Source organism: Furipterus horrens, unplaced genomic scaffold (assembly GCF_987537825.1).
Source record: "Furipterus horrens unplaced genomic scaffold, mFurHor1.1.pri manual_scaffold_4, whole genome shotgun sequence".
NCBI lineage: Eukaryota > Metazoa > Chordata > Mammalia > Chiroptera > Furipteridae > Furipterus > Furipterus horrens.
The window spans coordinates 176,975,141-176,996,330 of record NW_028327174.1 but is presented as its reverse complement, the minus strand read 5'-3'; the positions used below and the strand labels follow the sequence as shown (position 1 = coordinate 176,996,330).

Here is a 21,190-nt window from a genome sequence, read left to right as displayed (position 1 = left end):
TTGCCCAATTTTATCTTCTTTTAGCAATTTTCAATACCCAAATTCATTTTATCTACTTGTTTGTTTGCATGTTTATTATCTATCTCCCTTTCTACTGGAGTATAAGATCCTTGAGGGTATTTACTGTGTCTTTTTTTGGTACCCATGTATGCTCAAAAAATAATTTGTGACTGACTGACCAGCATTAGGACCTTGGGGAATGGAATGAACACGATCCAGAGACATTCACCTTCCAGGAGCTGGATGTCACTTTGGTTGTCAAATCTTAAGAAGAGGGGCTGAGTTCATTTTTATTGTATGTGTGTTAAATGAGTAGAATCTGATTTCTGGGATAATATAAGCAGCCCTGGAATATGTAAAGGTAGAATTAATGAAGAATATTTGAGGAAGAAAAGGACTGGATTTTGTGCTAATTTCACTTCTAGGAGATCAGGCTTGCAATTTAGGTTTTAAAAGATATGTGAACCTATTTTATCATCACAAGTTGGTCAAGTCTGGAACATAATATTTTACAACCACATTATCAACAATCGTTTAGTCAAACATTTCCCAAAACTCATTATTTTGCTTACTACCTTAATCACATGTCATTTGTACAATTAGTTATCTAACAGTCTTCTTTAAACGAACACACTTTTTAAAACTTAAATATCTACTTAAACTTCAGATTGACTAAAATAAACATGAAGTTGTTATGGTTTTGGTGCTACTATACCTATATATTTCTAACATATATGAAAATAAGTATAGAACTATTAAAAAAAAATCACCTCAATCTGTATGTGTGGTACATGTATTACATATTAGGAAACATTGATTTGATATAACTATAGATTATCCTGACTTAATTTCTGATGAGATTTCTAGTATACTGCAATGCCCTCTATCCTGTAAGATCTCAGTTCTCTGATCATTTTTATTTGGTTGTAATTATTCCACAAAGTTTGTTTCTCAGAAAGAATACCTGATGCTAAAAGTTTGAGTCTTGACATTTCTAAAAGCATCTTTCTTTTATTCTCAGTTTGGCTGGCTGCAATATTTTAAGATCATAATTCTTAATCCACAAGACTTTTTACGCATTGCTACATTATCTTCTAATTTTTAATATTAGAAATGAGAACTCCAGTGCCAGTCTAAATCTCCTCTGTATGTAAGTTTATAGGATTCTTACATTACCCTTTGAAATGCAGAGATTTTACCAGATATGTCCTTGGATAGATTTTTACAACAATTCTGCCCAGAATTTAGTGAACCACTTCAATCTATAGATTTTTAAAAAGATTTTAGTTATTTATTTTTAGAGAAGGGAAGGGAGGGGGAGAGGAAAAGGAAGACTTTTTAAAAAAGATTTTTTTTATTTATGTTTAGAGAGAGTCAATCCATAGACAATACTCTTTTAGCTTAGGAGTTTTTCTTTCATTGTTTTGTTCATTGTTCACTTCCATTCATTCTTTTTGCTTATTCTATGACTCCTGTTATATAAGTATTGGGACATTATATCTATCAGCCTCTTTCTCTCTTTTTAAAAACTTATCAACCTATCTTTTTGTCTGTGTTCTAAAAGGATCATAATAATTCTCATGAGTTTACCTGATAATTCACTAAATCAGTTTTCAATAGTATATATGCTGCTGTTGTTTTGAGATGCATGCAATCATGTATTTTATTTTCAAGAACTGTTTTTTTTCTTCTAGTATTCCATTTCACACTTCTTTTACCCTTTGACACTTCACCAAAATACAAATTTGAATTTTTGAAAAGTTAGTTCCTGTTTTCTGTAATAATTCTTTTTAACAAAAATCATTTGCTCTGATTGATCTGCTGGTTCCCTTTTTGAGACTGTTTAACCTCTTCAGATGACTGAGGAGATTTGCCAATCAAATGTTTGTTGATACTTATACAGATGAAAGTTTATACTAAAAAGGATTGATAGCTCTTTAAGGTGCTGTCAGCAATTGCATAAGTCACCCCAAGCTTTCCCTGAGCGGTTCTCAGCGTATCTTCGGCTCCAGTTCTTGCTGGAGGATTCCCCTGGACCTTTTCCTTCAGGCTCCATCTCCCCGGCCCGCATCTCTCCTCAGTCCCTTTGCTTCTTTGTGCCTTTCAAAGTCTGCCTCCTTGTGAGGTCTGGCCCCAATATGGGTTCATATAGGACAGCAACTCTGTCCTTCTTGTTCTGCTTCTGAACAGGGGACATTGAGTGCTGCCGGCTTCAACCTTGAGTGTCTACAATATGGACTCAGCAAGGACCCAAAGTCCTCTCACATGGTGACAATGAATTCCTTGTGACTTATTTTCCCTCCCTTATTATGTCAGAGAGCACTAGTCTATTTTCCAGCCTTGAGGTCCATTCAGGAGCAGGGTGGGGGCTTAGAGACCTTTCAGACATTGTGTTTCCACTGTGTTACAAGATCCAGGTGCTCAGCACACCAGGTGTTCAGCGGAGGGAGCCTGACAAAAGGTAGGCCGTTCAGGGGAAGGGGTGTTGTCACAGAGGAAGCAGAGTCCGCACTGGTCATTAGCAAGAGAGCCAGGCTAGACCTAGAGTGGTTAAGGCTTTCTCAGGATGGCGTAGGGTATGAACAGCCCAGCAAAGGGGCCTATGTGGCTTGGCAAGTGACCAGAAAGCTGGTTCGGTGAAGGGTCTTGAATGCCAGGCCCAGGATTTTAACTGTCATTTTCAGAGTCTGAAAGGGACTGGGGTTGATTCAGTCTCTCTTGGGAGGGCCAGTTGGTTATACCCTCCTCTGGTGCACAAAGAGGACTGAGAAGTCAGGATGTGAACCTCAACACCACTTCCTGGGGTTAGCGAAAGGGGTCTCTTCTCCTTTTGGCTCTCCTGGAACTCCCACCCCACCCAGCCCCTCTGAGACCCAGGGCCATGGCGGGCTCTGATCAAAATGGATGGCATTTCACTTTATGGCCTCAGGAGCCTCAGGAGCCTCAGGGGCCCGCACTGCCCTCCCGCCACATTTCCTGTCCATGCCAGGCACCCCCAGCCCACCCCCCGTCACTCCCTGGTCCTCAACAATCCATCTCCGGGAATTTCCAACCTATAACTATCTTCATTCCATGACTCATTAGAGAGAATCTCATCACTCCTCCATGTAGGAAGTCCCTAAGTGGAGGTTTCGGATTTTTTTTGGGGGGGGGGGAGGGTCAATTTCCTTCCTACCTCAAGGACTATTTGTGTGAATTCACTTTGCCGAGTTTCTGAGCCCAGCTGAATGAACAGAAACAGTCCAGCATGCCCTTTGCCTGGAGATGCTGTTTCTTCTGCAGCGTCAAGCCAAGAGGCAGGGAGTCAGACTTGGAGCTGGGAGGGAAGGGTAGGCAGCCTTGCACAGCAGTTCATTGAACACATCCTGGGTGCTAGAATGAGCAGGGCCATGAGTCGAAAACCAGCCCCGTCACTCACCAGCTGTGTGACCTGGAACAAGTGACTTCCTGACCCTCAACTTTTTTATTTTTTTTTCATTTTGAAGTAGAGCTAGAAATACCTACCTTGCCAAGTTATGAGGAAAGGTAAATGGGGCTTATAATAAGTATGATGGGTAACAGCTGGGAACTGATATTATGCTTATTTTACCTTAACCTTCTTGAGAGAAAAAAACAGACTTGTTCAAAGTCAGGTGTTGAGACAGTCACAGTTCATCCTATTTCCCACACTGGGATTCTTCTGCCACCCCATGCAGGCCCCTCCCCAAAGTGGGAGAGAACAAGCAGGAGCAGATGAGCATGATGGGAAAATCTTCCTGTTTTCTGACCATCCCCCAAGGATGACATAAGTGGCAGTGACAAGGTTAGTAAACCCACCCCAGGGCCACTTCCACACCCGTGGGAGAGAATAAAGGAACTAGCAGGGAAAAAGTCAAACAAAAGGAAGCACCTGGAAAAGATGTTTTAATGCTCACTTACATGGAAAAAAAAATCAAAGTATACAGCAGGAAGATACAGGTATCTCAGAAAATACATCCTCATGAACTTGTTTGTTCAATCGCCATTATAATTCAAGAGTTTCCAAATGGAAATCACAAAATCGGGGTGGGGGTGGGAGGAAAGGGCTACCAAAGGAAAGGCAGCAATTATGTGTTATTTCTTTTCTAGTTTCAGATAACTGGGAGTTTAAACTTTTCCAGCAAGTCAGAGGGATATAAACAGATGCCATACTAAAATACGATTGTAGCAAAAATATAAACTCCTAAAGCATGATGACAGTATTTTAGGGGGAAAAACATTAAAGTCTGATAATATCAGAAACTACAAATAGGATCATTTGAGCAGTTCTGTATCTGTTTATGAACAGCAGTTGCAGATGATGGATGTACATTAAAGAATAAAGCATTTGGTCTGCACATAACTTAAAAAGGGGTAACATTTCTAAACATTGACTTTGTAAGAAGACATGAAGGACATCTTACACTTAACAACAATGGTTAAAAGGAAGAAGTTACTTTCTGAAGGATGCAGTAGGCAGAATGCCAAGACCTTGGTTTTCAACTTGTTGTTAACCGTACTAGGATGTGTTCACAATGCAGGGGTTGGGGAGTTCCTGCAGAATCTAGCACCAGTATATGGATCAGATGCTTATCTTTGATCTGAGTCCTTGATGTCTTCCGTTTTGAGTGTACTGAGGTATGTTTTCTTTGGTTGCTGTTGTGATGAATGTGTAATTAAAAAAACTAATATTTACAATGTTTAAACATTTTAGATTTCAGTGTCAAGTCTTCACATAAGGAAAATTGGGAAACTCTTCAGGATCATGGGACGGTCATTACTTCCTAGCATCTGTCATGAAACTGTTTTCAATACAGAGAACAATTAGCCTACTAGCGCAGCTATATGCTTTCTGGTCCAGAACCTTCCCCGTGCTCAGGGGGGAGGCCAATCCCGTGACTGCTCCATCGGCGGTGCGCCAGGCTTCACAGTAGTTATCCTCAAGACGCACTCCATGGGTGCTGGAGCCGTGCCAAATGACCTTCTGGGGCCTGAAAAGTAATTTTGTCATGTTACTTTTTCTTCTTTGTGGCCCTCTCTCAGTGAACAGATTGGCATTAAGTCTAGTGAATCAAGTCAAACCTCTGAGCCCTCCATGGTTTGAACCCCCATCACCTCTCTATCCTCAGTGCTCTTTCCACTCAGCTGAACACACTGTGTTCTAACCATATCCGGCCTGTCCTTATTCTCAAATCAGACTCTGTGCTGTGTGAAGCTGAACCTTTGCTCCTTAGTCTGGAGCAGCCTCTCTCTCATTTTCAGAACAGTGATTCTTTCTCATCTCTCAAAGTCCATTAAATGCTTCCTCTTCCAGGAAGCCTTCTTGATTCTCAATCCTAACTAATGGTGAATATTTTCTCTGTGCTCCTATTATGTTATCTGCTTCTTCATTTTACAGTTACAATGTTCTGTCTAGCATCATAGCTAGTCTGGGCCTGTCTTCCCCTGTAGGCTGTAAGCCCCATAGGGGTAAGAAGCTGTGTAGGTTTATCTCTGTGTTTTCAAGGCCTGGCATCTGGGGAAATGTTTGCTGAATTGTTCTACTTTTAATAGCATATAGAGTTTTCAAAGGATTTGAGTGCAGCTCACAGCATAGGGTTAAAGGATTACCAAGAGTAGCATTTGCCACTTATTAAGTGTCTACTACATTCTAGATGTACTCATACTTATTCTATTTTCACCACAACTCTATGGGATAGATATGATTATCTTGCCCATTTGACAGGTGAGGCAGCTGAGGCTCAGAGAGCAGAAGTGTCTTGTCCAAGGTACCATATTGAGGTCCTAGACCCAGGTCTCCTGGCTCCAAAAATAGGGGCTCTCTCCATGGCCCTCAGCTGCCTCACTGAGGCTTTATGCTGACAACACCCCAAAGCGGCAGTGGACAAAAGCCTCCCATGATTAGAATGTCTCCCCAAACTATCATGCCATATACTTTGAGGCTTCCAGCCCTACTTACCAAGAAGGGTCTGTCATCACATCTCGGCCATCAAAGGAGTATATTGGAACATGTGTACTGAACGGACCTCCATGGCCAGAAAAAATTGAGTCCCAATTATTGAAAAGTACTTGGCCCTATGGAGACAAACATGCCACATTAGAATCATTATAGCATCAGCCTACAAATGGACTAGCTATTTACTCATTCTTTAAGGCCAGATGTCAACTCACACTGAAGCCACCAACCCCAATCATAGAGTCTGGACAGAGTGGGAACTCAGGAAAAGTTTGTGGTTTGATTTTATCAACCATTCTTGAACTCTTTTGGTTTTACTGTCTTATTTCTTGAGGTAATTTCTTTTATGATATGTATACAAAGTCTTATCCCCATCAAAAGTATGTTTTAGGTCTTTATAATTATTGTTTCAAAAATTTTATATTCATACACTGAGCTTCAATTTTGTGCTAGTCCACATTATGGCTGATGTGGAGAGAAGCTCTCACTCCTTTTTTGGAAGGAGACCCGTTTCCTTCACTTATTTGTATTCTAAGCATACAAATAATTTGAGTGGCAGAATGTGTTGGAACAGAACCTTGGGAGGAGGTGGAAACACTGGATGTAGCTAGGTTCAGAAGGGAACATGCTGGCCTCAGGGTTCCCAGCTGGAGTACCAGGGTTCCAGGGACCAGATGGTTTCAAAGTACCTTTAGGGTCTAGCAGGAGGTCAGGACCCAGGGTGTGTGTGAACAGTAACAGAGCTCACCCTCTGTAGCTTTAAAGAAATTGGTTGCTTCCATGGTATAATTATACCAGTGCGGGATCCTATGAGGCCTTATTTCACCCCCAAATGGGGGCAGAGAAATATCATCTAGACTTTGGCAGCTTAGATGTGCCAAGGACACCAAACCAGGGTGCAGAACAAAGTATCTCTGCTCTGGGACCCATGCTAACCTGCTGTCCTCTGATGCCACGCAGCCCATGCCCTACATAAGGCATCCTCAGGTGGAACCAGGAGCCCCAGATGTGGGGGTCAAGGAAACTGATTCTAGATTGCAGTGACTTTGAGTAAACTTCTTTCTCCTTCTGAGGCTCAGTTTCCTGATCTGACAAAAAAAATAACTCCCATTTTTATTGGATGTATCTATTAAAATGATGAACGTAAAGTACAGTACTTTGTAAACACTTAAAGAACTATGTGGATGACAGAGGTTATTGTTCCTTTCTCCTGTCTGCTCCATGAGTCATACCATCCAAGAGGGAGGGGCTACTGTAACTATTCGAAAACTAAATTTCTGAGAGGTAAAGCCACCCACCCAAAGTCACAGAGCCAACCAGGGACAGGCTGGGCCTTGAACCAGCTACTTCTGATGATGTCAGAAAGTGGAAACTGCCACCAGTCCCTAGGGAGACCAGCACATCCAGGAGGAAGTGGGGATGATATTTATTTTTACCTTCAGGTTCACTATCGGAAGGCTATATCTCTCTGCTTTCCTCACAACCGTGGAGAGATCTTGCAGATGGGAGGATAAGAATGCTCGGTATGTGGACCACAGGCCTGCAGCTCTGGCCTGCTGGAAGCACTGAAAATCAGCTCGAACGTCCCCAGGAAATGGCATGTTCAGAGCAACCAAGTGCAGCTGAAGAAAATGAGAGAAGACAGTGCAGCAGTTAAAGAGTTAAAGGCAAACCCCAAGTCTCATGACTATCTCATGTTCCTGATGAGATCCCAGACTTCCTTCTTAGAGTAGAAGACACACCCAAGGACGTCTTATTCCATCTCTCACTGCCAATGGAATTCCAGCCCCAGCTTGGCCGGCTTCAGTGAAGGAGCGCTCAGGTCTCCCAAAGCAGCCCATGCCAGCTCTCTGAACAGCTTAAGGTGGGGAATTCTCCCCTATGAGAAAAACAACATAGAAGACCGCACTTCAGAGGTCTGAATCCAGCCTGCCTATCACTCGTTGGAGACTCCTGGCTCTAGTTCAGCTTCCAGAAGGGTTTTCATCTGGCTTTGGCCCTGGATCCTGAATCTACAACAAGCTATCTGCCTTCTGACCTTTCTTCTACCTCCTGAGTAGGACTGGCACTGGTCCCGAGGGGCCAAAGTGAACAGACATTAAAAGGAGAAAGTCGTGACAGTTATTACTAAGACCGCTGAGAGAGACTCTTGGAAACATGGGGTCACATGGTCATTCCAGCCTCCCGTCCCTGCCACCTAGGTCAGCAGCCAAAATAAAAGTCATTCCATGGTCTGTTGTCACCCACACTTCTGCTCCCCAAACCCAGCCTTCTCTGCCAGCCCTTTCTAGTGTACCCTCTGGGTTACTTCCACAATCAAGGAGTAGTCATCTCCCTCCACGGTCTCATCTCAGGAACAACTTTTATCTCATCAGTGTAGGGTGGGGGAGGGCTGGTGCAAGACCTGGGCCCAAGTCTCCAGAAAAGGAAAATACTTTAAAATATTTTAAACCAATGGACATGAAATAAGCCCCATGTGGTGAGGCAGGAGGTGGTCGGTGCTTCTCTCCCCATTTCTGCTTTGCCTCTCAGCTCTGAATGTCCCCAGTACACACCATGTTGGTGTTCTGCTTATCAAGTGTGTGGCCACTTGCCCACAGCTGGCCATGAACGACAGTGTCCAGACTGCCCCACGCATCCTTGCATCTCTTTGTACATTTTTCTCTGTTTCACTACCCCTTTCCTTCCCCATTTCGAAAAGGACAGACACCAGGCCTGCTACTTCCTCAATTTATTTCTTTTATCTGTCCCTGGTTCTGCCTTTATCATCATGCTAGGGAGAAGTCCAGCAGGAATCCCCATCCCCTAGTCTCCGCTCCGCCCCCCCCCCCCAATGAAATGAGGCTTTCCCTGTAGCCTCTGGTTGCAGTGTTTTATGCTCCTCCATTCCCAGCCCTTAGGGTGGGGAGGGGGCTTCACTGTGATGTTTGCTTACCATGACCACTTCCAGGTCACCAGACTTCCGGCCCCATATATAAACCCTGGTCCTCTGATGTCCTTGCTACCTGGTTATACTATCCCTACCCATCTCCCTCCCTTTCATGTATCTGCAGACTGTGGTACCCAAGGGAAGAGGCCCTATGGTCTCATCACCATCCAGCCAGTGTCCTTATGGTGTCTACACTAAAGGGAAGTCACAAGAAGCCTTGATGGCATTTGGCTTCCCTGATACTGGGGGACACCTAGGAAAGATGTGGTGGCTCAGGGCTTCCTGGCCATGCCTCTAATCCCACCCATCTCCACCTCTCCTTCGTTCAGGACACAGATGGACAAATGTCTGGAATGATGGCAGTTTCTGAGTGGTGGGATGAGTGGCTTTTGTGCACTAATGTTTGTGTGTATTTCCCTAATTGCTAGGAAGTTTTTATAATGAATATGTATTATTTTTATGAAGACAATAATGTTACAATAATCAAAGTGTTTAAATGGTGATTCTATGGATGGTTGTAGTTTCGGTAAAGTTATAGGTGATTTACTGTTTTCTTCTTTAGTCTTCCTACAATGAATATGTTTTACTTTAGAATTTATAAAATATTGTTTTAAAATTCCTTTAGCTACTACCCTAACTTCTCCCTTCACAGCTAACCTTTCTGAAGAATGATCTATTATTGCTACTTTCTCTCCTCACCTCGCTTCCCATTTCCTCCTCAACCAACGAGACTCTTGTTGGCATCTCTGCAGGCCACAGGAAGGTTTTCTCGGGTTTCTACATTTGAAGGACACCTTTTTAGTTCTTCTTTTCTTTTAAATTTTCACCCAAGGACATGCTTATTGATTTTAGAGAGAGGGAAAGATGGGAGAGAGAGAGGGAGAGCAACAATGATATGAGAGAGAAACATCGATCAGTTGCCTCTTGTAGGTGCTCTGACCAGGGATTGGACCCGCAACGTAGGTATGTGCTCCAACCACCAGGAATCAAACCTGCAACCCTTCAGTTTACAGGATGACATTCCAACCAACTGAGCCACACTGGCCAGGGCTGAAAGACACCTTTTAGTTCCTTCAGTAGGCCTCCTGGCGGCATTTGACACTGTTGGCTTCTACCTTGCTTGTCGTTCTTTCTTGCTCTCTGGCTGTGGTATCTCAGTTTCCTTCTCTTTCTCGTATTTCTTCATCAGTTCTTTTTTTTGGGGTGGGGGCTCTTTATGGTCCAATCTCTTCTTACTGTAGAGATTCTCTTTTGGGAATCCTACTACCCTGTCATCATTGCCGTGGCACAGCTGAAGACTCTAAGTCTTTGTCTCCAGACCAGATGCACTGTGGGATTTCAGATCTTCATAACCTATTTCCTCCTGGAAGTCTCCACTCAGATACCGTACAGGTAGGTGCCTCTGACTCACTAGGCCCCACACAAGCTCCTGCGTGGTGAACGACAGCGCTATAGGAAACATGCTTCTGGTGTCTGCCAAGCCAGTGCCTTGTTCTTTGCTAAAATGCCTCCATGACAGTTGCTAAAAAGAGTGCTGTTAGGCCATGCACTCTTGGCTACTTTTGATTTGTCTGGGAGTGGGCGACCAACCCAAGATGACCTATATAGACCATCTCTCTCACAACTCCAAATTAAGTCAGGTAGTCCTGGGCTCTGCAGCAGTCTGATCACATTGAGTTGGGGCCAGAAACAGTGCCATGGCAACCCAAAGTTGTGTGTAAGCTTTGTAGACATAACCTATGTCTGTGCGTTGGGGTGGGGGTGGAAGGGAGGCAGGAAGAAAGACCTTTGAGGAAGCTGATCTGTAGAGATAGTGGAGCAGGCTAATAGAAGGGATAAGACTTCTACTTCCTGTAAATGACCCTGGAAAGGAAACTATTACCACTCAGTTACTCAGACAGAAACCTGGACATCATTCTTGATCTCCTTCATCCATACTTCCCTATTTATAATCAATAACCAAATTTGTCCCTCTTGCCTCCTTAATGTCTCTCCAATCTGCCCACTTTCCTACATGTTCACTGCTATGGTCGTGGTCCAGATAGTATAGTAGCTGCCTAACTGGCCATTGCGCCTCTGGTCTGATCCCCTCCAATCCATTTGTACCCTGTACCCAAGGTAATTTCTGAAATGCCAATCTTATAATATCCCTTTCTTGCTTAAGACCCTTCATTGCTCTCCACTGCCCACTAGAGAAGGTCAAAGTCCTTAGCTTTGCTTACAAGCTCTTGATGACTAGTCCGTGATCTTTGCAGACTGAAGAGCTCCTTGAACTCTAGTCCTTCAGCCAGACTGAAATCCTCAGGATTACAGAAATGCACAGCACTCCTCCTTGCCTCCCTCTGTTCCATACACCGTGGGCCTGGAATTCCCATTCTCTTCCTCCTACCTGGCTCTCTCCTGCTCTCAACTACCTTTTAGGTCTTAATTTGGAGGTCACCTCCTCTAAATAAGGCAGACTTCTTTGACCTTCCTCACACCCCCAGTATCCTGTGTTTGCCTTACCCAAATGACTTACCACACTGTATTGTAGTTACTTATTTTTTGTTTGCCTTTCTTGCTAGTCTATATGCAACTTGAGAGAAGGAGCTGTGTGCCCAGCATGGGACTAGCACACAGCACACACACATTCCACATTTGCAGAGTAAATGCATCAGTTGTACTTACTGCAGGCCTCTCATAATGGGCACTTGAAACAGACATCAGTGGAGGCTGAAGTGGATGTGGCTATTATGTAAAAAAGGAAAACAAACAGTTTTGAATATATTCGTTTCATTCAATCTGTTCTTCAGAGTACATTGAGGTGCAAGTGCAATGTTTCTTGGGAAGATACTTTACTTTGTCATGGTCTTTGGGCCACTCGTAACTAGGAAGAGTTACATGATCGAGTGAAAACATAATCCTCAGAAAAGGGAGGGAATAGTCTCAAGTGTTTTAGAAGGAGCACTGAATGGGGGGAGCAGGAGACTCATTCACTTAACACAGCAAGTCACCTCTTCAGGGCCTGTTTCCTCATCTGCAAAATGGGGGTGATAATACCTGCCTCAAAGTTTGCTGCAGGGTTAAGACATGGACAATGTAAGTTGCCAACGAGTGTCAAATACTAAATGGCTCTTTTAAATTGCATATGCCAACCATGCTACCACAGATGAATAAACTGAGGCCAAGAGAGGATTCAGGTACGACATGGGGACAGATCTCCAGCCTCTGGGTCCAATTCTCCCCCCACGCTACAGTGAGAACATTCTGTCAGCACCTGGTCATTCCTGGGCTTCCAGCAGACACTGAAGCATGCAGAGCTGGCTGGCCAGAGTGTGGAGAGCTTGGTGCTGGGTACCCGAGGGAACTCTGTAAATGCTGACGAAGGAAGGAGCAAGATGTAAGGCGGGAAAGCTACTCACATTGCTGGAGAGCGCAGGGGGTGGAGGGCTGTCGGCGGGGATGGGGATCAGTTCTCCCAGCTTTAAGAAAAAACAGTGCATTGAAATGAAACAACTAGAAATGGCTCGCCTGTTTTCAAAACAGAAAAAATAGCATTTACAGGAGTAGATTATTATTTTTCGAGGGTATTTGGGGGCAGTTTGTTAAAGAGAGTTTTAGAATCACCTGTAACTTTTTCCAACCATCTCTGACGCGAATGAAAAACTCTGTGCTGTCCCTCAGGTAGATGAACGTCCCTTCTGTCACGAAGTGTGCTTTCTGCAGCATGTCATCCATGTTGCTAAAGGCTGTGACCTTTAATTTAAAATTCCAAACACTTTAGTCATCATGAGGTAGTCAAGTCCAATAAGCCATCCCCGGACAATCCATGAAAAGGCTTATTGTGCCTTATATAACTTCCTTAATGACCAAAGGACCATCTTTTTGATAAAACAAAAATGTGACTTGCTTTGGAACACGACTCTAAATTATAACACATATGTTAAAACAACAGGATAATATTTTGTGAGTATAAAGCATTAATAAGCTGTAGAAAGAGCTGCCTTTGTTGGGTGCTTGTTTTAGCAAAACAATCGGTAAGTTTTGCCACTTCCATTTGTGTGAGCTGCTCAGTGACAGTGACATGGTTAAACGTGTTATCTCATGCAGCTCCTTAAAGAGTTTCACCTTTATTTTCACTTGGAACAAGAAATGAAGCAAGAGGAGAATTCTACTTAGGCCTTGAATCTTTTTTTGCCTCACTGGGAAGCTACAATATTAAATACCCAATAGAAAATGAGGCTCTGTCATTTGTGTCTAGAAAGCTGCCAAAGGTTACATAGACATCTTGGCCTATCCAGACATAAAAGCTGCAAAACTCTATCAAAAAGCATCAAGTCTCAACTTTGACTGGAATGTCATGCCTAAAGGAGACATGCTTGGGCTCTGGTTGTTACCAAAAAGACCTGAGGAACTGGGATTGACTTTTGAAGGTAATAAAAGCCCACAAGATAAAAGGCCTGGTACCTTGGTTGGTTGTGTGGTCCACAGCAATCTTTCCATGGAAGGAATGAAGGTTGTTTTCCTGAAAGATGGCTAGAAGGGACCTTAAGGCACAATGGAAAACCAGAAGGACTTGGAAAAGACAAGTGCGTATAGGCAAGGCTGAATGCCAGGTATGTGGCTCAGCTTCTGTGCCTTGAGGGGCAGACTGAAGGTCACCCTAAATGTTCCTTGCGTAAGTTCCAGCAAAGCAGAACTAAAGATCATACATTTGCTGCTCTTGTTGTGTTTATGCAAATAAACAGGAAAAATTAAAAATGGACTTAATGCAGTCCCTTTAATGACAAGGAGGGTAATCTTAGGGAGAAAAATTGTGATTCAAGGAAAATCACAATGCTCAGTGGTAGACTATAAAGTAGTGCAGATAACCATCTTTAAAGTTTCGAAAGTTAAGCTATGTCTGTGGTATCATTAAAGATGTTTAATTTATAGGCAAGAAGAATGTCAAATGCCTTGCAACTGGATGTCTTCCCAATAAGACAGTCCTACAGATTTAGAGAGTTGTTTGTGGGTTATGTTACATAAATTAACATGTGTGTTCTGTTTTCATAGGGCATAAGCCTATTGTCTCATTACCTGAGTGATTGTACATATAGGCCTCACTTAATCCTGTCTGCATCGCTGCCTCCTGAGACTCAATGGTTTGGCTGAACTAAGTGGCTGGCTGGGTTGGTGAAGTATGGGGTGGTCTGTGGGCTTCACTTTAAAACTGGTTTCTCTTTTCTATCCTAATGGCTTGGACAGAAAGGGCCCAGAAGTCTTAGAGGGGGGAAACCTAAAATATTTCCCTCATCCCAAACTAAGTATAGTGGGCAAAAGGGTTTGGACAGGTGAGATGTGCCTGGCACACCTTCATCCAAAGAAGCCCTTTTTTTCCTAATGTGGGACATTGAAAAATTAATCCCTGCTTCTTGTCATCTAGTGGTTATGGATTGAATGATGCCTTCTAACCCTGGTGCCAAATCTGTTGTCCCCAGAATACAACAAGGATGCCAGCCTGTTAAACCAAGCATGCCGTTGTCTGGGGACAGCCAACCGAACTGGAGTCTCCACGACCCTTCCCCTTGTGGAAAGGCCACCCTCCCCTCCACACCCCCACACTTATTAGGAATTTCTGGACCCAAGGGTAGGTAGGACGACGACCATGTCCAGCTTGAAGCAGCTAGAGGAGTACAAGACCTTCGCCCATTGTCCTTTATAAGATTATAAAGGGTCTTAAGTCTGAGAGGGTGAGATTGTTATTTTTTATTGTTAAAATATTTATTTATTTATTTTTTAAAAAAGAAGAAGAATATATGAAAGAGTGAGTCAGGAGAGCTTGTATGTATGACCCAAGGGTATGGACTTGTGTGGGGGGATTGCTGGGGGAGGAGGGTGCTGGGCGGAGGGGATCAAAGGGGAAAAAATTGGAACTATTGTAACAATATAAGCAATAAAATATACTTAAAAAAAGTATCAAGTCTCAAAGACATAACAGCCAAGAAAGCTTTTATTTTTCATTTCAACTGAGGAGGATTATAAAAAATTAATTTTTTTACCTAACCTTGAAGAGAATGACTGTGTGCCTCAAAAATGGCTTAGAAATCTCTCAAAGGCACCAGCTATCAAAGTTCCATCATCTGCTGGACTGTTCTTTCATTCGGCAGCCCAATTTTCCAACTAAAAGCCCACAATGATCATAGAGCATCCCTAGGATTCCTGACATCCTTGCCAGGTTTGTGTCCCTCTGCTGGTGCCTCATAATAACCTCTGAGTGCTCCACCCTGTTCCTGGGACCTGCAGGGTAAGGAGTGTATGCGAGACATTCTTAGGCAGAACAGAGGGGGCCTGTTATGATGTTGTTTACACTCTAGTGCTTCAGTTTTTTGATGTAATAGGATTGGTTCTAGTTAGAGTTCAGTGAATTCAGGGTTAAAAGGGTACAGCTTAAGTCATAAAGGATTTTATATTCTGTATCTTTTTACTTTCAGTCATCCAAAGAGATAATAAAGACCCTCTGTTAGTGGAATTGCCGCAGTGCTACTGCCATGCAGCCGAAGTGCTAGGTAGACCCGTCTATAGCAGAGGATGAATACATGCCGACAACTATACTGACCAGGTTTCTGGATCCGGGAAGCCCTGGCTGTCCTGGAGGGCCGGGTGGGCCTGGCAGGGCCACAGCTAAGACAAAGCAGGAAAGAGAAGTTAGAAAGAGTCGCACTCTGAAGCAATGCCTCAGATGTCAGCTGGTCCCTGAGGGAAGCATGTGCAACCCCTGTCACAGTGCTGCAAAGCGTGGACGCTGCATCTGAATCTGGGACGTCCGGATTCAGCACAGGACTCAGCAAGAGGGGGCTTCTTCTTCTCTTTTTTAAATTCTCACTCGAGGATAAGCTTGTTGATGTTAGAGAGAGAAGAAGGGGTGGAGGTGGGGGGAGACAGAAACACCACTATAAGAGAGAAACATCAGTTGCTGCCTGTAGGTACCCTGACCGGGGATCGAACCTGCAACCTAGGTACCTGCTCTGACCAGGAATCGAACTCGCAACCTTTTGGTGTACAGGACAACACTCCAACCAACTTAGCCACCCAGTCAAGGCAGAGCTGGGCTTCTTGATTATATAGCACTAGATGAAGCCCTGCTCAGGGCTTTTCAGTTTTATGAGTGAATAAATTCCCCTTGTTGCCTGGGCCTTAACGATGGGACAACTGTTGAGTTTTCTGTCACTGACATCTAAAAATGTCCTGACTCCTACAACTTACTTCACCTAGGAGACAAGCAGGTAACTATGGAACAGAGGAAGCAAACTCAGAAAGAGGAAGAGAAGGTGCCAGGCTTCAGAAGGAGGAAAGGAAGTGAGGTGATGGGAGTCCTGGCTTTTGGGCCAGGAGACAAGGCTTCAAGTCCCCGATTTGTCAGATTTCAGCTCTGCGATGTTGAGGAGACAGCAAGTTCTCTGAACCCTAGTTTCAGTTTCCTCACCTGTGAAATGTAAATAGGTATTTCTTCTTCACTGCGCTGTGGTGAGAACTGAGAAAAATACAAGCTAGGAAGGTGCTTTGCAAATTGCATAGCATTCAGCCAGAAGTGCTTAGCTTTGGGAGAGTCACAGTGCCCTTACAGTCAGATCAAGGCCACCGCCCCCTTCGCCAGGAAAATGCATTTGCATACACACAGTTCCACACAAAATGTTAGTGGGTAACAGCTCCCTGGGGGCACATCCTTGAATTCTCAAGGAGTTTATGGTTTCCAACCAAAAGCCCCAAATTTAGGCAAGCATAAAGAAATATTATGATAGCTTTTCCTCTCCTTCTACCTCTCTAATCTCCTATCTCCCTGCCCCCCAAATCTGTAAGGCTCTTGCAGAGTTAAGGGTGTTCTCACAAGTCCCAGGAACACTACTGCATCAGATTCTTCAGGTCATTGCAAGTAAGTCTGCAGTTCTGACCTGGGACTTCACAATCTATATAGAGGTGATAAATGTCTAGTGGAGAGTTGGTCAGAGGCCTCGGATCTGGGACCTTGAGCAAGTCTCTTAACCTCTCTGAGCTTCAGTGTCTTCATGCATGAAGTGAGTCTTGTAGTATCAATAGTACAGACTCCATTTCCTTCCTAAGGCTGCTATGAAGATTAAATGGGGTAATAAATATGAGAATCTTTTGTAAATGGTGAATTGCTGTACACTGTGTGAGGGGCAATCTTTGTTCTACTGAGCAAGGATCCCGGGGTACCCTAGTGTAGGGCTGCTATGGACAACAGATTCTCTGCATCCCATGTGCACCCTGTAATGTCCCTTCACCTCCTGTAAGTCCTGCTCATCCCTCAAGGCTGAATGGGCACCTATGGTTTTATCCACCCAACACCTTCTTTCTTTGCAGGACCTGTATCCTTACCTTCTCTCGGGATCTTCCCCTTCACCTCTACAACCATTTGGTTTCAGAAGGAACTGCCATAATCTCATGTCATTCTACCTCCTCGCCACAGGTGACTAGTCCAAGGTTGGGCACTTGGCCCAAGTCAGGCTGATCAAAATCCTTTCCCAGGACTTGCCCCATCCCAGGACTTTTAAACTAAAATGGAGAAGGAAGACCGAGATTGCCAGCTGATGGTAGAAGCTGTAAGTTGTCAGTAAGCTTATTTCCCACCGTGCAGAGGATGTGGTCTGTGGTGAAGAAACATGAAGCCAACTGGCATACAGAGAGCAGCTGACATAAGAGATTGCCAGAGAATCCTCACGGGGGTTGACTCTCTGGTTCTGGCTGTAGCTGAGGTCCTGCTGCACGTCTGCCCCTCTCACGAACTAACTGTTTACCCCTTCCTTCACACCCAATACATTTCCCTCTTGCTTGATCTAGTCTGAGTTATATTTCTGTCACTGGCAGCCAAAAGATCCGAGATTAAGTCAAAGCCCCAGTCCCAAAGCCATCTCCTATGTAAAGTTCTCCCTGGTGCCCCAGACATTGCAGGTGTCTCCTCAGGTGTGCTTCCCCCACACCTGGCTCATTCCAACCTAACAACAAAAAATGATGCAGTCATGCTATTAGTTTCTAGCATGGGCACAGCAGAAAGAGCACAGGCTTCCGAGCTACACTGATCTGAGTCCTAACCCTGTTGGCACCACTTATTAGCTGTGTGACCTTGGAAAGGTTCTCAAATGTCTCTGAATCTCATTTTCTTCACCTGCAAAACAGGGATGCTGATACTTTTTTTGAAGGGCTTTGTGAGAATTCAATAGAGTAATGTAGTAGAGTGACTAGCAGAGTTCCTGGCGCTTGATAAATAGAGATTTTCTTTTGTTTCACCCATTTTTCACTTGAGGAAGTGAGGTACCAATGGTGAAAGAACTTTCACATAGAGAATTAGAATCACTGCTGGTCCTCAAGTTTCTTAAGGCCCAGGCATAGGCAAAGCAGTCACAAAGTTTCCATCCACATGAAAAGATACTAAAATCATTAGTTTTCCAGGGTAATGCAAATCAAAACCACAATGAGATATCACTTCACATGCACTAGGATGGCTATAATTAAAAAAAAAAAAGATATAGCAGCATAGGGGGAAGCAATGGGGGGAAAAGAGGGACAACTGTAATAGAAAAACAGTAATAAAAAAAGATATAATAATAACAAGTGTTGATGAAGATGAGGAGAAGTTGAAACTTTTTTACATTGCCGGCTGGAACACAAAATGTTGCAGCCACTTTGGAAAAGAGTCTGATAAGGTTCCTCAAAGAGTTAAACATGTATGACCCAGCAATTTCACTCCTAGGTATATACTCAAGAGAATTGAAAACATATGTCTACACAAAAACGTGTACTTGAATGTTCACAGCAGCATTATTCAAAACAGCCAAAGAGTAGAAACAACTCAAATATCCATCAGCTGATGAATGGATAAACCAAATGTTACAGTGGAATATTGAACAGCCCTGAAAAGTGATGCAATGTGATGAACCGCGGTAACATTGTGCTCAGTGAAAAGGCCAAACACAAAAGGCCGCATAACATATGATTCCATTGATATGAAATGTCCAGAATAGGCAAATGTATAGATATAAAAAGTAGATCACTGGTTACCGCGGACTTGGGAGAGGAGGGAAAGAAGAGTGTTTGCTAATTGGTATTGGGTTTCTTTTGGAGGTGATGAAAATGTTCTGGAATGAGAATGGTCGTCGTCGTTGGCAGCCGTCCGTCTCGAGAGACGATGGTGTAGCTTCTTAAGAGTCTATCTGCACCGCCGAGAATGGCTGTGCAGTCCGACTCGGGAGTGACACGGTATCTGTCTCCTCCCGTGTTGAATCGACATCTAGCGATGACGCTGGAGCGTCCTCTCCAGTGAAGCTGAAGCTACAGAGCCTGGGCAGGGTGATATGGAGGGTCTGCTGTTGCCCATGCAGCAGACCCCCCCTCTCTTCGCAGCTGAAGGGTCCAAGGGAAAGACGGAGTCAATACAGCTTGGCTTCAGGTGCGCCGCAGGAGTTGCCGGTGTTGACTACAACGTCAAACCGCCTTAGGGACTCCGGCTCCGGATTTTCTGTCGGGGTTTACTCCCTTAGCCTTTCCCCTGAAGAGGTATGCCGCAAGGCAGCGGAGAATGTAGTCAATAATATCAAGATAAATAGGTATGGTCCAAGTGGGGACTTGAAACAGTGGAGGGACCACTCTGTAAAGTACATGATTTCATAACCACTTTGTTATACATCTCCTCCCAGGACCAGTCTGGATTTACAATTTAATTTTGGAGAAATCATCTGGAATAACTAACCAAACAGTAGCTGGAGAGAAGTCTTATAACCACGGAGAGACAGAAAAGGCCGCTACTTAACATGTATCTAACTCAATCCTCCTAAATCCCCAAGAAAAAGTTATTCTTTACATCAAACTAGGGCACCAGAAAGGTCAGGCCACTTCAGGTCAGCCTCACAATTTATTTATCTAGCACAAAACAAAACGGTAAGCGTGTGAATGAGAATGGTAATGGCTGCACAACCTTGTGACTATTAAAAATCATTTAATTGTACACTTTAATTGGGTGAATTTTATGGCATGTGAATTATTTCAATTTTTCAAGAAAGAAAAGGAGAGGTGGCAGGAGAGAAAGTTCCATCTAGGAAGCAACCCTTTGTTAGTGTGGCGGACATGCCACCAGATGAGGTGACCCTGAGCACAACAGCCACATAAATGAGGGCACCACTCACAGTACTAACCTGCTCCCAGGATAGCCGGAGGTCCTGGTGGCCCTGGGGGTCCCGGTGGCCCAGGAGCACCAGGTCTTCCAAAGCCAGGGGGCCCAGGCAGGCCAGGAACACCTGGGGGTCCCTGGACCCCAAGGACAGTCTCCCCTTTCTGGCCCTGTCAAGGCAAGGGCACAGGAACAGAAGAGAGAAAGCACCATTAATCACTAGAAGTCCTGTCTATATTTTTTTATGAGGACATTTGTAAGACGTCAATAGAATATCAGCTGTTGTCATCATTATCCTCAATCTGGGGCACAACTCGGGTAATATATGATGTACAGGGCAGCAGCCCACTCATTATGCTGAACGGCACTCCAGAGAACCCCAGAGGGCCCCGCACACAGAAGACCCCTAGAGATCATCTTGTCCAGACTTTGCAGTTCACAGATAAAGAAACTAGACTGAGGACATGACTTGACCAAGGCCTCAAAGCAAATTAGCAGTAGAGTCAAAAGTGGAATCCTGGTCTCCTGGCTTTGCTGGGTCTACCCTCATGGCAAGCTCTGGGACCAGAGTTGGCTTATGGTCCCCGAGGGTCAATGATTGCATCATAATCTTGGTAGAGGCAGACCTCAATTTTCTCTTTCATGGCCTGGAGAGACTTGTCAGCCTAAGAAGACCAAGCCTGTCTATGAGCTCCCTCTTTGATGAAATTTCAAAGGAATCAAATAGCCCCTCTGAAAATATCTCCCTCACCTTCCATTCTGCCTCCATTAGCTGGTGCTTTCACTATGAATCTCTCTTCATGTTCAGCAATTTTTCCACCATGAACATGAATAAGGCACCAGAGCTAATGACCTAGAAGTTATTGGAGTGCACATAGCCTTGGCCAGCTCCCTGTCCTCCGTGGGCTTCAGCCAAGCTCCCCATCAGTCAACAAGAGGCCAATGCCCAAGTCCTGCCTCAGCCTGTGCTATGACTGACCCTTGACTCTCCAACTGCCTAGCCACATAGGGGGGCTTCAGGGACAGTGACGTGGAGGGGTCGCTACTCACCCCCACCACTACTCCTTGCGCGCCTGGAGGCCCAGACACAATGAAATCGCTGGTCGAGTCTCCTTTTTCTCCTTTGAAGCCCCTGTCTCCATTTTCCCCCTGGAAGCAGAGAGCATTC

At 44.2% G+C, this 21,190-nt stretch overlaps 1 protein-coding gene across 1 annotated transcript in view; it reads right to left on the bottom strand.

Annotated features, from left to right (window-relative positions):
- Nucleotides 1–3,885: 3,885 nt before the first annotated feature.
- The window catches only part of COL15A1 (collagen type XV alpha 1 chain), a 101,448-nt gene continuing 84,143 nt past the window's right edge, over nt 3,886–21,190 (bottom strand). Inside the window, exons 32-40 of the mRNA XM_090274486.1 lie at nt 21,073–21,171; nt 20,048–20,192; nt 15,460–15,524; nt 12,489–12,617; nt 12,284–12,343; nt 11,550–11,609; nt 7,390–7,575; nt 5,957–6,072; nt 3,886–4,988 (exon numbers count right to left, since the gene is read on the bottom strand). Of these exons, the coding sequence (XP_090130612.1) occupies nt 4,775–4,988; nt 5,957–6,072; nt 7,390–7,575; nt 11,550–11,609; nt 12,284–12,343; nt 12,489–12,617; nt 15,460–15,524; nt 20,048–20,192; nt 21,073–21,171 (1,074 nt within the window). The 3' untranslated portion in view covers nt 3,886–4,774. The remainder of the gene's footprint in view (nt 4,989–5,956; nt 6,073–7,389; nt 7,576–11,549; nt 11,610–12,283; nt 12,344–12,488; nt 12,618–15,459; nt 15,525–20,047; nt 20,193–21,072; nt 21,172–21,190) is intronic.